This window comes from Ammodytes marinus, assembly GCF_949987685.1.
Source record: "Ammodytes marinus genome assembly, chromosome: 4".
In the NCBI taxonomy this organism is placed as follows: Eukaryota; Metazoa; Chordata; class Actinopteri; order Uranoscopiformes; family Ammodytidae; genus Ammodytes; species Ammodytes marinus.
The window spans coordinates 22,617,362-22,634,559 of NC_137233.1; the positions used below are offsets into that span (position 1 = coordinate 22,617,362).

The 17,198-nt window shown below is 41.7% G+C and overlaps 1 protein-coding gene across 1 annotated transcript in view; it reads left to right on the plus strand.

Moving 5' to 3' along the window:
- Positions 1 to 17,198, plus strand: part of itpr1b (inositol 1,4,5-trisphosphate receptor, type 1b) — a gene marked incomplete at its 5' end in the record, with an annotated part of 93,072 nt that overhangs the window by 50,481 nt on the left and 25,393 nt on the right. The window contains 10 exons of the mRNA XM_080026491.1: positions 625 to 754; positions 2,661 to 2,845; positions 10,880 to 11,063; positions 11,776 to 12,038; positions 13,217 to 13,417; positions 14,747 to 14,857; positions 15,126 to 15,221; positions 15,626 to 15,760; positions 16,241 to 16,348; positions 16,870 to 17,080. Coding sequence (XP_079882617.1) covers positions 625 to 754; positions 2,661 to 2,845; positions 10,880 to 11,063; positions 11,776 to 12,038; positions 13,217 to 13,417; positions 14,747 to 14,857; positions 15,126 to 15,221; positions 15,626 to 15,760; positions 16,241 to 16,348; positions 16,870 to 17,080 — 1,624 coding nt within the window. The remainder of the gene's footprint in view (positions 1 to 624; positions 755 to 2,660; positions 2,846 to 10,879; positions 11,064 to 11,775; positions 12,039 to 13,216; positions 13,418 to 14,746; positions 14,858 to 15,125; positions 15,222 to 15,625; positions 15,761 to 16,240; positions 16,349 to 16,869; positions 17,081 to 17,198) is intronic.

A 17,198-nucleotide genomic window follows, 5' to 3' on the forward strand; every position in this document is an offset into this window, starting at 1 on the left:
GACCTGATTGGCCCCTGATTGGGGAAACACTGAATGTATGAATCATATGTTGAGATGGGAGAGGACACAATGTGCCTTTGAAGATCACTGAAAGATGTCAGAGGGCAAAGGTCAAATAACAAGATGCTTCTTACAAGGGGAATGTCCTATTGAGATTTGCCTTCAAGGCAACAGCAGGGGCACCATTTTTCTTGTTTCTTTTTCTTTTACTTTGATTGTTAATACAAGACCTCTTCACAACCGAGGTGTTTTAAATATTGTTATTTAACTACCTTGAGCAGCTCTAAAAAGACTGAAATAGGAGCAAGGCTCACACGTGGCGGAAATATACTTTTATGAGAAGATGGGAGATCAAATACATTTTCCAACAAGTTTTTCCAAGGGGGCCACCTCTTTTTGTATGGGTTCATGTAACCATGCAACTTTTCACAGCTATATATTGTGCACCTTTTTGATGTGGGACTTCAAACTACTGGTGTGTTTGAAGGTCATCTTGCATTAGCTTTCTAGTCTTTTACTTCTACATCAGCCCAATAACACTGGTGTGTGGGTTCCAGCTCAGTTTTGGTGGCAGGGTAACTTTTTAATTGGACTTCTTCGCCTAACATCCATTTCCACCTATAGGGCGAAGCTCTGCGGCAGATCTTGGTAAATCGATACTATGGAAACGTCAAACCTGGCCAGAGGAGAGATAGCCTCACAACCTTCAGCAACGGTCCGCTAACTGCTGGAGCACCGGGGAAATCTCCTACAGGTGAGTCCATAGGGTTTTGCTTATAAAGGTGAGAAAAGGTTTTTGAAATGGTTTAATTCACGAAACTAGATCAGTGCTGCAACAAGGTAAATGCACTGCACAGAAATAAATAACCAAAAGTTTAAATGGCCTAGTTTACAGAAGACAAGATAAAAAAATCTTTCATAAACTGTGTTTTGCCAGTTATTTAAACTAGCACTGTGTAATACTTAGGTCAAAGGTTTACATGTTCAAACTATTTTAAATCACTATGAATTTCAATGAAGATTTCAAGTTGACAGAGTATGTGTCAGTTCTTCTCGTGTCGGAAAGTTTTGTCTATTTTTCACACAAATGACACACATGACAACGAATAGTCATAGTGTCGCTGACAATTTCCGCTCAAAAGTATAGCTTTCACGTGAGTCGGCTATGTTAATCAACAGCAATTTACATTTTATTCATAAAGTATGTGCATTGGGTTCACATTTACAGAAGGCCATTAGTGAAAACATGTATTGCAAACTGAAGTGGTCTCGCCATCCATCCATCCCTCTCTCAATCTTTTTCAATCGTGACTGACATTCAAAAATGCAATAGATGGTAACTGACATTTATTCCTTCCAGCCAGTCATTGCGTGTCTCTCATCACAGCTATGACTCATCGTTCATCTCTAATGCATTAGAGCGGGAGGGAAAAATAAGATCTTATTCACAGCCATGGCCTTGTCCTCCTTATAAGCACTTGGACCTTGGCTCTGGTACTGAGCTTACCGCAGGCCGTGTTGTTGCCAAGCGACCGGAGAGCCAAGCTCCGTCTAGAATGGGATGTGTTGTTGATTCAGTGGCTCGCCCAGCCAGCGATGGCTCTGATGGGTGCTGTTATCTCACCACTGCTTCTCCCTGTCTGGCTGTGGTAGCCGGCAGCAGTGGGAGAAGAAGTCCCTTCATGGATTCCACACACATTTGATGTTATTTGTGCTCTGTGGCTGAATGGAAAGAAAATACACCTGTGGCTTATTCTGTCAGCAATCCCTTTTAACAAAGGGCATACTAAATAAACCTAATAAAAACATCTTCTGGACTTTTTATTATTCACTTACATTTAAAATAGCCTATTTCATTTGATAATAGTCTCTCTCTGATTATTCTGATATTCACTGGTGAAAATGTGTGCAGTATGTGAGTTGCTTTCAGTCCTCAGTCTCAGGTTCATCAGATATGCTTGTATTGCTGTCAACACAATGTTGTTGTTTTGTTGTATTTTTTAGTTTTTTATTGAAAGATACATCCCTTGGGCACCAACGTTAGAAATGTTAATTTTTCAATTTAAAATTAATTTCCTACACTGCTAATCTGAATATCACCTAATTCTATGAGTTTGACAATGTGTTCAAGACACTTTCTTGAAAAAGTATGGGGTTATATAATTGGTTTGTTTGTTTGTTATTGAAATACCGACCTACGGGGCCATTTTCTGTTGACACAGAAGCTATGGTACAGGTTGCGATGAACCAGCTAACTTTACATTTTTCACAATCAAGTAAAAATGTTGATTTTAAGTTTTTATTATTTTATTTTTTATAATACAGACTTGCAACAAGTTCTCCACCTGCAACTATCTACACCACTCAACTCTGTCCTTTGTAATCTAACTAACTTACACTCAGTTCGTCAAACAATGATCAGAGTAGTATAAGTTAATAGTAGGCTATAAGTAACAATATTATGACATAAGCAATCTGAATAAGGTAACATATTAACTATACCTAAATACAACTCCACTTTAAAAATACTGAACTATCCCTCTAACCCTGGATAAAAGCATGCATCAAACTGCATAATGCCTCCAGTATGATGTAACTCCTACATTTCATTTAATATGCATTTGATAAGTATTAATCTAAATCCCCTTTGTGACCCATAGTTGTGAGCTCTGGGGTCGGAGGGCGAGGGGATCTGAGTTTGGCAGAGGTCCAGTGCCACCTGGACAGAGAAGGGGCGTCCGACCTGGTCATTGACCTCATCATGACCGCTACCAGTGACCGCATCTTCCAGGAGAGCATACTGCTGGCCATCGCATTGCTGGAGGGCGGAAACACAGTCATTCAGGTGAGTGGGGTTTATTGGGTTCAAGAGTGCACAGTGTAGAGGAGAGCGGGTGTGAAGTGTTAATGAGGTGCAACACTCACACACTGAAATGTAATGAGACTACTAAAAGCATGCCCCTCTGTCAGAGAAGCATGAGCCGAATCTCAACAAGGGGATGTTATCTCAGGGGTTCAAAGCTGTGCTGTGAAGAATGTAAGTTATTGCCCTGCAGGAGAGCCATTATTGTCAACAAAAACGTGTTGAGTGACTGCAGCGCGGATGACTTCGAATGGCCAAAAAGAAAGTTACTCAGTTGTCACTGAGGCAACCTGGGCTGGGCACTTTAAAAGCAAGCCTTTACAGTCTGGTGAAGAAAGCATTGTGACACGTTTAAAAAAAAATATTGATCTTTGGGTTTGTTCAAAAAAAGGTGAAAGTGATGTTGGGCTGATGGAAAGTGGAGGAGAAAGGGGAAGTCAGAAGGGAAGAGGAACAGTAGTCTGCTGGGAGAGGTCAAAGCTGTGCAGCCAAACAAGTCATCATTGCTTCCCTGCAGCCAGCCAGGGGTTGCTAAGGCAACGCTAACTCTTTGCAAACCTCACAGCTAGCACGTTGAGAGAGGGGAGAGAGCTGCTGTTGTGTTTGCAACCGCATTATTTCAGCTTTTCAGGGTGGCGTGCATGTGTGTTTGTGTGTCTGCTCGCATGCACTAATATACAGTATGTGTGTGCGTGTATCTGTTAGCATGAGAGTGCGATGCAGTTTATCAGCATAGTCTGGTTTTGTGGCTTGTGTATGTGTGCTCCTGTGCGTTGTCTTGCATAAACAGGCCTGTTGCGTAATAGGCTCCTATTTGCATTTGGTGGAAATCTTTGGGAGTTGAAGGATGAATTTTATTCCCAATCGTGTTGTCACAATTAAATTCAAAATCGATTCTCAATTCAAAAGACTATAATTAATCAAGAAATGTTGCACTGTTTTCATGCTCTTGTTTTTATGAATCATAACAAGCAGTTAAAGTAATTTTTCATGGTGAAGGTCACTTAAATACAAATACAAACAACTGAAGAAACCTTATCTGCATTCATTTGGAATTGAAAGCATGTTAAATGTCTTCTGTTCTGAATCATTATCGGTAAGAATGATAACAGTAAGGTAAGTAATCAGTTTTGAATAATGGATTCCCCCCCGTTCGTAACTGTTACCTGTCAAGACCTGACTTCCCAGAATGTACACAAAGGCACTCACATGACACCTGTGACATAATCTGCATCCTGCCCCTCTGAATGACTGGCTGAATGACGCCCAGGGCCATGGGCCTCCTAACATTCCAACCGGACACTTAAATGGGTCATGCTCTTCTGATGGGCAGTAAAAAGGCAAAACCTCTCGGAGGCCTCAGGAAAATTCAATAGATTTCAGTAGCACTATGACGAGACCTTAGGAAAAGCGTTTCCCTACAGCCTACCTTAGGAGAAATCAGTCATTTCATGGGCTGATTGACCTCTCTTGAGGTGAGGTGTCCACTGCTGAGAGTAGCCTGTAGCATTTTCAACAGGGTGTGGAACCTTTTGGTGTTCCCACCCCAGGCCATTGTCAATGTTTGCAAAGTGTTTTGTCTTCTTTGGGACCCAGATGCGAATGCAAATGTGTAACAGAGAGTGCTTAGGATGTGAGCCAGTATTCACATTTATTGTACTTCCTAGGTAAAAGGCAAAGTTGTATAAATTACAGAGAATCATATCTTAAATGTCTGAATTTATACCACTGACTATTGTGACCTTGTGTAGAAGGAAGTTTGCCTTCTTTACATTTGCTGGTAGCAAAGCACCTCCAAAGTGAACTTTAAAACCTTAGCAGTTTGGCTTGAATGACATGGAGACAATACTAAGCTTCTTGTTTCAGAACTTACGTTAGGTGTTTTTCTCCTTCTTCTCCATGGTTAAGGGACAAGTGAGCTTTGTTGAAGGGTCATGGATGGTCCACAGTGAATTTACGACATATCAGCAGATGTACCACATTTTTATGCCTTACGTAACGATGGGTTGCCTATCCCCTTTTCGAGGACAGAAGGGTTCTTGTTTTCTAAATGAAAAGCAGGACAAAAACAAGCCCACAGATTTCTCCAAGCAGTCTTGTTTGTTTGTTTTTTGGGGTAATCAAGGGTCGTAGCCTAGCTAACAGAATTTCTGGGAAAAAGGCAAGTTTTAGAGAGATGGAGAGCTGACTGTTGGTTGGCTTCAGAATGAATTCATCTGGTGCCCAAAGGTCTGTGATATAGCTGGACTTGATGTGGCAGCCGGACAGGGTATACAGAAAAGAAAATGGGTCAGAACACAATTGTTTTAGTCTTTTCCTGACTTTCACATTGGACAGGCCACAACTGCTTGACTCCCCAGAGATGTTTATCCGCCCTGCAAAATAATTAGACCTTGCCATGATGTCACACGACACAGTGGAGCATTGGGTGAAGAATATTAAAAGACTCATGAAGTGACTTATTTCAGTTGTTGGATTTACTGGTGAACAGCCACAAGCAGGTTGTTCAAATACTTTTCATTTAGCTGTTATAGCCGACTACAGCTTAAGATAACTTGTTCTACAACAACAACAAATACATCTAATTTGTTTTGTCCACTTACAAGTAAAACGCCCTTTATTAAAGGTGCTGTAAGAGAAATGGTTCTTTTAGCTAACTTCCTTTCAGTGACTGCAGTTAGCAGTCCCCTCCCTCGTCCCTACGTCACAACATTAATGCACTGCGGTCTTCAAGCAGCAACTTATCTAGCATCATCTCAGATCCGTAAATGCGATAAAACATGATAAAAACCACCAAAACATACATTCGGAAGGATTTTTACCTGCTCCTATCTGCTATTAACATAAATAAATCGCTTACTTCACCTTTTAAGTTACCGTTTCACAATAATTCCCAGACGGAATACAGCGGATCTGAATGCAGGCCAGTAAGTGAGCTTCAAAGACTTGAAAGTCTCTTGGGGCGTGCATATCATTCATTGAGTCATGACCTGTCTAACCCTGCAGATACGATAACTTTGTAGGGTAAAAAGCAGACTTCCGGATGTCACTGATGCACCTTATCAGGGTGTATAGTCAAAGTGTGCAGCGAGATTGCAGGCATAACTTCGACTGACCTGTTCAGCCTGTACAAAATTGGGATATTGAAGAAAGCCCGCTCAGTCCTGTCTGATCCCTGTCTCCCCATGCCCAAGGAGTTCATGTTTCTGTCCTCTGGCCATTATACTCTGCCAAGATGTAGGACTAACAGACTTAAAAACTAATTTGTCTCTATGGCAACTGGCCTCTTAAATAGCAGTATGTAAGGGTTTATGCAAGGGTTTATGCAAGTGTACAACAAATTGCCCCTTGGGGATAATAAAGATATCCTTACCTTACCTTACCTTACCTTACCTTACCTTACCTTACCTTACCTTACCTTACCTTACCTTACCTTACCTTACCTTACCTTACCGTATGACTTGTGGTTTTACAAGAAATATCTCTTTGATGCAATTTATCCTTCATTCTTTGTCTTAATTCCCTATCTTTGTATCTCCCCACTGAAAATAGTCCTTTGGCGGTTTGCTTGACACATTGTAAACTAAATGCTCTAACAAAAAAACCTGTATGAAGTAACTCATCTAATGTACTGTCTTATCGACAGATTTTGGCTCTGAAGAAATCTGACATTAAGTAACTCACCAATGGTGCTACAAGCATGTTAAAATTATCTATTGAGCTTCAGCAACTTTCAATAAATAACCTAAGCCAGGGCGGATCACAACAAACAGGTTAACGTGTTGTGTGACACGTATGTTCACTCCCTCCCAGTCGCAAACAGCAAATGCTGCGACCCTACTGGTGTAACTTAAACAGACATAATCATCTGTACACCCCATTTGCCAATGCACACACGCACACACACTCCCCAGATATACTTAGAGGCTAGGAAAGCTCATCTCAAAAACAGCCCGTGAAGAGAGTGTGTGTGTGTGTTTATGTGTGTTATGTAAGAGAAGAAGTGCAGACTGCTCTTCTCCGCCCTAGCCCACCATCCATCCCTCTACTCAACACCGTGTTCGTGACCTCAGATCGTCAACTGTCACAGGAGCAAACAGGTGCCACCTATCTTACTCAATAGGCTTGTTGTGGCACGCCGCTACACTCAGCCCCTTTCCAAAACATGATTTAATTCCCTCCACCTCCGCTTTGGTTCTCCAGTTCACTTGATGGCCACCTCCTGGAAGCGCTTTTAAAGGCCTCTGTAAAGTGAATTTCCAGGCGTTTCTCTGCTTCATCAACATACCAGCTCCCTTTCAACTATAGATTTGGCATGGAATTTTCCTTTTTAGAAAACCGTTACACTTTATAGAAGTGTAATTCATTGTTGTATAAGTCACTGGATACGTTTTCGACTATGCCCTGGCTTGTTGCCTGTACTGGATCTTGCGAACACAAACTCATGTGTATTTAATTTTTCATTCCAACCTCCTTATCTGGCAGTCTTGTCATAACCTCAAAGAGCGTGGGCGTGGCATAGTTTAGACACCGAATAACGCTCCAATAAGCACAGAGATGGCTTTGTCACTCAGCAAGGTGTCAGGCTGCAAAGGCGGGAGACGGATAGAAACAGAGCGCTGGTGGTATAAACAGGCCTTACATAACTGTGCCCGTGTTGATGCCAGGAGCCGAGGGGTAGGCAGCTGACAGGGAACGCTAGAGAAACGCAGAAGTGCAGAATAATCCGAAATTAGTTCCCAGTCTGCTCTGCCACCATGTTAAATCTGTATAGAGCAGGAGAGTGAATTATGAGTTCCACCTTTAAACCTGCTGTGCTTGAAGAGCTCCCAGGAGGCTTAATGCTTCTGTAGTGGGACACTTTGGAGGCTAAGCTGCCCTCGGGAGAAGAAAGAAAAAAAGCTGAGGCTTATTAGCTGCCTGAGTATTTTCTTTAGAGAATGACTCGGCAGTCAATGGGGAGGAGTGGGGGCTAAATTTGGTACACATGGTTCAAAATGGTTGTTGTTGTTGTTGTTGTTGTTGTTTTCTGCACCTGTGTCTTTGTGTCTCTGTGTCAAGAAAGTGCATTTTTGGATTCTGTCTTATCACATTATGTCATCTCTACTGGAATCATATTTTAAACATGCAAAAGCAATAATGCCTATATATCTACTTGAGTAAAGCATGGAAATAGTCACTGAACCTGATGACAATTTGGGATCTCACTGAGTAAATTACCCAAAAAGACACAAAAAACAGGTTCTCATGTTTCATGAATAGGCTAAAAGCTGATTTCTTAAGTGGATTGTCATGTCAACCATAGAGTTTGCTATCTTTTAAATAATATTTAATGAATACTGATCTTAAATAAATAGAAGACTTATTTATCTATCCTTTTTTCATTTAATAAAATAAGTCAAACTTCTAAAGGGTAAATAGTTTTCCAAACACAAGCAGCCGTGCTCTAACTAAGTAAAGGAAATGCAGTCTGAGATTGAAAAGACTGTGATTTAAACATGTATGAAACTATTTGGTCACAGAATGAGTAAAGGGGAGGAACAATCTGAGCAAGCATTTAATGCCAGCTTTTATTGTTTGAAATGTTTTTATACTTTTATACAGACATAAAGTACAGGGGTTTGATACTCAGCCCTAATTTACTTGTCTCTGCTGGCAGAGCAAAGGGCAGTGGTTGCTGTTGCATGCTGTTCCTTCTGTGTTGACTAAATGATTCCCTGACGAAACTGAGTTTTTACGGCCATAGTCATGCGGTCTTTTTTAATATGGTAATGTTGTAAAGCTGCTATCCTGGAGCTGTTGGCTTTGTCTGCAGGAGCCGGCCTACTTGCATAAGTCTTCTGCTGACTCTTAATCAGATCACCATCAACAAATGACCCTATCTTGTCAACAACATGATGATAACAGCTTTGAAAAAATACAAGCAAGAAGAACTGTTGCATAAAAGAGAGATGGTAAACAACTCGAGCTTTCTAAATGCATTGAGCGTTCCGCATCATTGAGGACTTGAGGACACAGTCAGGTGTCTGTCCGCAAAGATTCAAACCAAATGGATTTCGTATTTTTCAAAGGTTGCCTTTGCGTGTTGTGTTTCACCTTTTGCATCGCTTTTCTAGAAACGTAACCGAGTTGAGCTGAACCTGGAAAGAGTCTTATGTAACATGCTTTCAAAGCCGGCGCAGAATCTATGTACTGTATGTGATAACACCTGCTTTTTTGGACCCTCCCTCTCACACCACACACGCTCACTTCGTTCTTTTCTGGCACAGAAAAGTATGGCAGGGTTTTCCTCTTTCCCTCGCTCCCATGCTCTGTGGGCTGATGTAACCGTGTTGGAGCTGAGGCGCTGTGTGTGCCCTCACTGTAACCACTCAGCTGATTACAGGTCTTATGTAAGGAGGGATTGTCGAGGGGAAAATGGGACAGAACATACGTATGAGCCTGTTGCAGAAAAACAACTGCTCCGTGCATACAAGGCTTCCAAAACAAGATGGCCCTTTGTGTAGTTCAGCCTATAAGCAGAACATTTCCTCCCTCACCTTGACTTCACAAACCTCTTACTCACGCTGGATCAACTTTTTTTCTGTTGCATTGGGAAAAGCTCATAAAAGCAATCACACAAATGTATTTTATTTATTTTTTCAGATGATTGAGGCCAATACTAAGATACTAATACTGTGTGTGTGAGTTTGCGTGCGTGTGTGTTTTTTTTCTCCATGTGTAAGTGTGCTGTGTCGGCACGCCTTTGTTTGTGTGTGTGTGTGCGCACAAGTGTACTCGTAAAGTAGGTGCATGTACAGTAGTGTAACCCTGCCAGGGTGTGTGTAGCTGCGTCTTTGTGTGTGCAATGTATTTGAGTTTGGCTGAATGTAAACCTTGTCTTTGTTTTTGCCGTTGCTTGCCTGTGTGTAAGTGTCAACGCCCAACGCTGTCCTCAGGGAGCAGTGGGAAGATTGTATAAAATCAGGTGAGCATGGGGAAGGCCTAGCAGCACGTTTTCCTGGCGCTGTAAGGGGAGGCTTATGTAACAGCTTCTAACAGCACCTCTGGCTCTCAGCACTGCAGAGAAAATATCACACAGACAAGGAGACAATGATAAGCAGCATACTAAGGGTGTATTCAAACTGGGAAAGTCCGCTAGTTCACTTGATTTGGTCCAGACCAAATAGAATTTAGATTTTTTGCTGTCGTCCACTTTCATATTGCCCCTTTTGCAAGTGAACCGGCATTACGAAGCAAAACCACATGTGATCTGAGGTTATTCATTCATTGGACAGACATTCTGGGGTGGAGAGAAGCAGGAAGCACTAAGTGAAAACTGCGAAATTGTTAACAATCATGGAGATATATACTGCGATCGTGTTTATTGTGTGCCATCAGCAAAAAACAACTGTGCGTCATCAAAATCTGTTGGCTAGACTGCGAGTCATTTACATTGTAGGGGAAGGGGGGGTGGACTACTGCCTGATCTACAGTTTGATATAATATGGGGTTAAAAATCATTAATGATTAGGCTTACATCTAGCCTAAAAATAAAGAAGAAAAACATAAAAATATTGTTGTTTCATATGGTTATAATTTATAGGCCTATGTCAATTCCACATTATGTGGCTTGTAGCCTACGATGTGAAACATAATTTTTACTGTATTTTTGCTAGTGGAAGCGCAGCTCGTATCAGCTGTGTGTCAGTCCTGCGCAGCTCAGTTTAAAATTGACACGGGGATAGTATTGGCGGTCCCGTTAACATGGGAAGCAAAATAATAACACACACTTCATGCAAAGTGCAGCGGGAACCTGTTGGCAAAGTGAACCCCCGTGAATCAGCATTTTTTGCACAACATTAGTTGATAAAGAGTGTGTTAAATTTTCCATCTGCCGCAGACTACCAGTGACCATTCTTTAAAACGTTTGAGTTTTAATTTAGTAATTTAGAGTTTTAAACTTAATGAAAACTAGACTCTACATGTGTATTGTCTACTACATGTGTAACCCTCTTCCTTCCTCTCCTTCTCTAGCGGTCATTCTTCCGTCGTTTAACGGGAGACAACAAGTCAGAGGCATTCTTCAAAGTGTTCTATGAGCGCATGAAGCTGGCTCAGCAGGAGATCAAAGCCACTGTGTCCGTCAATACTAGTGACCTGGGCAGCAAAAAGAAGGATGATGAGCCACCGGATAAAGACACACCAGCGGGCAAGAAGGGTGAGGGGGGGAGTTTAAGTCCCCAAAAAAGTTGGTTGCGTCATATTCTTAAGGGAACCACACAAGGCCATGACACAAAACAATTTTATTTTATTTTTTAACTCTGTTGTCTTATGTGTACACACAGTATGTATAACGCTCTATGTATAACAACAGAAAGTGTCTCATCATTCAGCTTGTTTAGTACTGTACTATTATTATCTAATTTACTCTGTTTATATCTGTATATTTTTCTCCTATACACATCTTTAACCATCAATCTCAACATTATTTTTTTTTTCAATACTCTGAACCAAAAATCTCAACTTCTAAAGCACTAAACTTCAACGTAACTTTCAATAATCATTCTTAGCACTATTCTCAAGTGTACTACTGGATAATATGTTCATATGTTGTTAATTGTCTGATTTATGATACATTTTGTTATTAGGAATATGTCGAAAATGCTTTATCCAACATCTAGATTGTCACCTAAATCACCTATGCGTTAACCATATTACTCATTTCACCTGCAGTGTCTCACCTTAATAAACGGAGACACAATAGAAAAATCCATGATGATACTTCCCTGAAAAAAGACTTGTATGCGTCTAAGTGATCATACAAATCTGCACTCAAACACTTCACTTGTTGAATAAGCATCCTTTATAGACACCGCGTCTTAATCTCCAATGATCTGTGTCCTGTGTCTCCTGTAACCTTGTGGTTATAGTCAAAGACACGCCGGTGGTGGCCGTGGTGACTGAGGAGGTGAAGGAGCAGCTGGTGGAGGCCACTGACGTCACCAAAAAGGCCATCACCACTTACCGGCGCGAGGTGGACGCCGAGGAGCACCAGGCGGCCGCCGACGGCACGCCGGTCCCGCCCGCTGACAAGGGCCAGGAGGAGAACGAGATGAGCGTCATCATCACCATCATGCAGCCCATCCTGCGCCTCATGCAACTGCTCTGCGAGAACCACAACCCAGAACTGCAGGTCCGCCATTACACCCTCTTTTTGTGTTTATTTTTGCCCCACACACACCTTCAACCCCAGCTCATGTCATGCTAATATTTCCTGACCTTTGTTCCAAATTTGCTATCATCACACACTCGATTATACAGAATCGAAACCGTGTTAGAAAATAGGCACCATTTGCAGAACTTCCTGATGCAGCTGTTTCCATATATATATATATGGCATGTCTTGGTCTGGTTTCACTATGAGGAGTTTGTTGTTGTTTGGTAATGGCTGGCTGGCTGCAGCAGCCCAGACATCAGACTTCCTTTTTGCCCCCCCCCCCCATTAAATGCTAGCTGCCTCTGTGCTGAATCACTGTGTCTCCATCCTGACCCAGAGCGTGGGTGCAACATCTTGAAGAACTGCTGGCCTTGGAGCACAGATAATCATCATTTCATTGAGATGTTTCTGTTTCTTTCAAAAGACATAGAGTCATTGTCTGACTGCATCATAGGCTAACATGCTCATAAAGAAAACGAAAGTAGGCCTCATCACTCTTTACTTAAACCTCGTACGAGAGAACTTTTAAAAGTTGATGAAGCAGTCGAATTTTTCCTTTGATGATCCAAAATGAACTGTAACAGTAAACATTACCATCAGTTAAAAGAATGCTATTTTTATATAGTTTATTATTAATGCCTTTGCACGGGTCCGATTTATTCCGGGAACTTACAAAACTATTTACGGCCGGCAGACCGACCTGGACAGCCCGTGTTTCCCAAACGGTACTAAATCAAAGTTTAAGCTGCTTAGCCATCGTCATATTACCATTATTATTCGGTCATAGTCCCATATAAATGCTTTAACTCATCGTGATGCATCCTGTGGTCTCTCTTTCAAATAAAATACAATACCGCTTATGTCCAAAGGTACTGCTAAAATCAACAAAGACTGAAAGGTCCTCTTAGGTACTTCAATAATATATATATTTCTATATTTCAGAGAAAGACAATTAATTTTAGATTTCCGTGGTCGAAGATTGTTTCTAGTACCGGTACCCACTCCCTCAGACCATGATGCATCTGCTGCTGGCATCAAGTCCTACAGTCTTAGCTTTCGTATTAGTCATTTCTTTCTAACAAAGATATTTTTGGGAATAACACCGATCCCGAGAAAGAAGGATATGTCTAATGTTGATCACTATTCATCCCCAGAACTTCCTTCGCAACCAGAATAACAAGAACAACTATAATCTGGTGTGTGAGACCCTTCAGTTCCTGGACTGTATCTGTGGCAGCACCACAGGGGGCCTGGGGCTGCTGGGACTTTACATCAACGAGAAGAACGTGGGACTCATCAACCAGACTGTGGAGAGCCTGACTGAGTACTGCCAAGGTCCCTGTCACGAGAACCAGGTGATGCACGTACACACAGAACACAAGTGTGCAAGCTCACACTTAGGAGGTGCTTTCAAAAGTATATTTAGTCAGTTCCCTCTCTGTAGAGAGCCCCTTTTAATTTAAGTCTTCAAAAGTTATTTTGTTTCAACGATTTATCAAATTATCCTAAGCTTACATAAGTGACCTTTTGATTTTGGTAAACATACTGGTTGTTTTGTTTGTGAGTGCTATAATTAGTATGGAGCATTAGTCTTTGCCATGCCCAGCACTCGGGTGCCAGTCCCTCAGTGTGACCCTGGGCCACACCGGGCAATGTGCCCATGTCAGTTATTTGGTATGGAATAGCATTGCTTGGTCTTCTCACATGATCGTGGCATCCTGTGTTCATGCCGCTGTTGGGTCAGTTTACGGCAAGTGTGAAACTGGCACGGCTGAACAAGCAATTGGCCAAATGCAGCCGCTGTTTGAACCGGTTTCAGTTCCCTCAAACAGTGCTAGAAGGGGGACTGCCAGACTGAACAGAGCTTTTTGTTTATAGCTACCGAGATAGAAAAAGGGACAGACGAGGGCTAGAAATAGTTTGGTTAGTGTTTTGATGTGTGGTATCTCTGTAATATGGTGGCAACATTTTTGCTTCAAACCATTTGGCTGCCACAAGCCTTTTATAGTTTGGGGTGATGCTTGACTAAATTAAACTGCAATTTGGGAGTACAAAGCACCTACTTGACCATAAGCACATGACTGTGCCAGTGTTGGCAATTTGATCAAGTGTTTTAAATATGTATTTGTATGACAGATAATATTCTCGAATGCTGCCTTGGGGAACTGAGATTGAGATTTTGTCTGTCCAACATAAATTCTTTTTTTTAATCATTGGCTGTTGAAAATACTTGTCTTGGTGACCTAATTTTCTAGCCAACACTCAATAAATGAATACAAATGTATTTAGAATGTTTTGCAATTTCTTCTTTTAAAGTAAAGATCCAAACTTCTGAAGATTTGTCATGCAGCGTTTCACACTTTGATTATAAGATACGTGGCAAAACAGCTCTAATTCTGCCTAGTCTAACCATGGCTGATTGGTGCTAGAATATGTGTTGTGACTTTATTAAAAGCCATATCAGTTAATGTTGTGTCAGTATTAATCATCATCAGTATTGAGAAATGTAAGACGAAATGTGGAGTCAAATGTAAGAGGTTGACCTCTTAATCAGTAGATTACTGATTATACTGTATGTGTTATCTGGTCATAACTAAGAATACTGGCCTGCTGTGACATAACACAAAACTGTGAACCTGTTCCGGTCTACTTTCTCATTTATCTTTGTTTTATTTGTCCCTCAGAACTGCATCGCCACTCATGAATGCAATGGTATCGACATCATCATCGCCCTCATCCTCAATGACATCAACCCCCTTGGCAAGAAGAGGATGGACCTGGTGCTGGAACTCAAAGTGAGGGATTATTGGGTGGTTCAGTGGCTGTTTAGAGAGAGCACCACGTCAGAACCCTTATAGCTTTACATAACCTATATATAAGCGTTTGTTTGAGAGTAGCTGTTCCAATTACATCACTGAAAGTAGCTTTAATTTCCTAATGCAAAAGAAAATCTGGAAACACTGTTGACTTAAATGAGGTGTGCGAAGATGTCATTCCCTCATTACAGGGAACAACAAACCCGATTCCGTCTGCACTATAATCTTTCCTCTTGTGTTTTTGTAGAATAATGCCTCCAAGCTTCTCCTTGCAATTATGGAGAGTCGCCACGACAGTGAGAACGCCGAGCGGATACTGTACAACATGAGGCCTAAAGAGCTGGTGCGTATAATGCTACATGATTCGTCAGAAAGTATTAAAGGTGGACTCGGAGAACACTTATTGTCCAAAACACTTTTGGTCAAAATCAGTGAATATCTCGTCACGATCTGCTACTGTGTGTGCGCTGAAAAAATTGCTGGTGTTAATACACAGCCTAGGCTCTATAAACCGGTATGTAAACAAAAGGGGCCCACCATAGATAGCAAAATTCCTGTTTACAGAGCCTAGGCTATGTTTTAACACTGGATTATTTTTCATTGCACACACAGTACGCAGAGAAACAAATTGTGAGGAGATACTGTAATCACTGATATTGATAAAAATGGATTTTGACAACAAGAGTTCTCCAGAATCGCTCACTACACCTTTTAGTGGCTGTTATGTGACTGGCAATACTCTTGCAGGTGGAAGTGATCAAGAAGGCCTACATGCAGGGTGAGATAGAGGTGGAGGAGCCACAGGAGGGCGAGGATGGAGAGGAGGAGCACTCTGCCTCTCCACGCAATGTCGGCCACAACATCTACATCTTGGCCCATCAAGTAAGTTTCCAGCGTAACATTGACGTGACACTCTGTAACACCCCTTATCCAATGCTATGGGACATGTGGCGGCCAAATCATTTAATACACAACCTACGTTTTCAATGGACTTACTGTTACTCAATGCATGCTTGCATAATTTCCTGTGGCTGCTAAAGACATGTGATACCTGCCATTCTACACGCATCTCCTCTTTTTCAGCCCTCAGGCTGTGCGCCGCCCAATAGCTGCGTCTTTTCAAACTATGAATTAGGTTAACGACGACACTTATAGATGAACAACACTTACTGTCAAAACAATCAATTTACCCAGCTGTTAAATTGCAGAAGTGTTCACTCAGTTTTTCAACACATTCTTAACTAACAAATGTCTACGTCTAAGGCACACCTTTCTGATAACAATAGAAAACAGCCTTTGTAATCGATATCTGTCATTAACTTGTTTATCGTTGATGTGATTGTGTTTTTTCTTTAATTTCAGTTAGCCCGTCACAACAAGGAACTGCAGGCTATGTTGAAGCCTGGGGGGACATATGGAGAGGGTGATGAGGCCCTGGAGTTCTATGCCAAACACACTGCTCAGATTGAGGTCAGTTGTAACTTCCATGTCTGAACTGGAATGCACCATTTTGGATCTGCTACTGTCATTTTTTTGTTTTTTTAACTTAAGTTACTACTGTGAAACGTTCCCACGATTTCACTATTGGACAGCTATTATTAAACATCTGTTAGCTGAAGATGATTGTGACATATTTTGGCATCACAATTGGCCTGAGGTATGTGTGGTGGTGTTTTTTCTGGCCTGCTTTTCAGTCTCATGCACCTCCACAGAACGGCAAGCTTGTCTGGCACGTTTGCACGTTTTCCTGTATGCACTCATCTTTTAGAAGAAGGAATGCTGATTGATGGCAGTGCCCTGGGCATACTTTGTTTACCAGCTGCTTTTGGACAGAAAACTACTCTTTTTATTTGGTTATTGTCGCAAACTGCGTTTTACAATTACAGTCAGATCATATAAATGATTGATCTCCTAACACTTGGCTTTAAAGAACTGACTTGCCTGCAGTGACAGAGTATGTGTTTGATTGCTGTGTATGTGCTTGTGTCCAGATTGTACGACTGGATCGCACCATGGAGCAGATAGTCTTCCCTGTGCCCAACATCTGCGAGTTCCTCACCTCAGAGTCCAAGCTGCGGGTCTACTACACTACAGAGCGGGATGAGCAAGGCAGCAAGATCAATGACTTCTTCCTGAGCTCCGAGGACCTCTTCAACGAGATGAACTGGCAGAAGAAGCTGCGAGGAACTCAAGAGGCGACCGGTGACCCAAACACAGTTCCCTGTACGTATTTTTCCTCAACTTTGTATTTTCTGGTTCCTGGTTTAAAAGGTCTCTCCAGGCCCAAGAGCACCAACACACCATATTAAAATTTCATCAT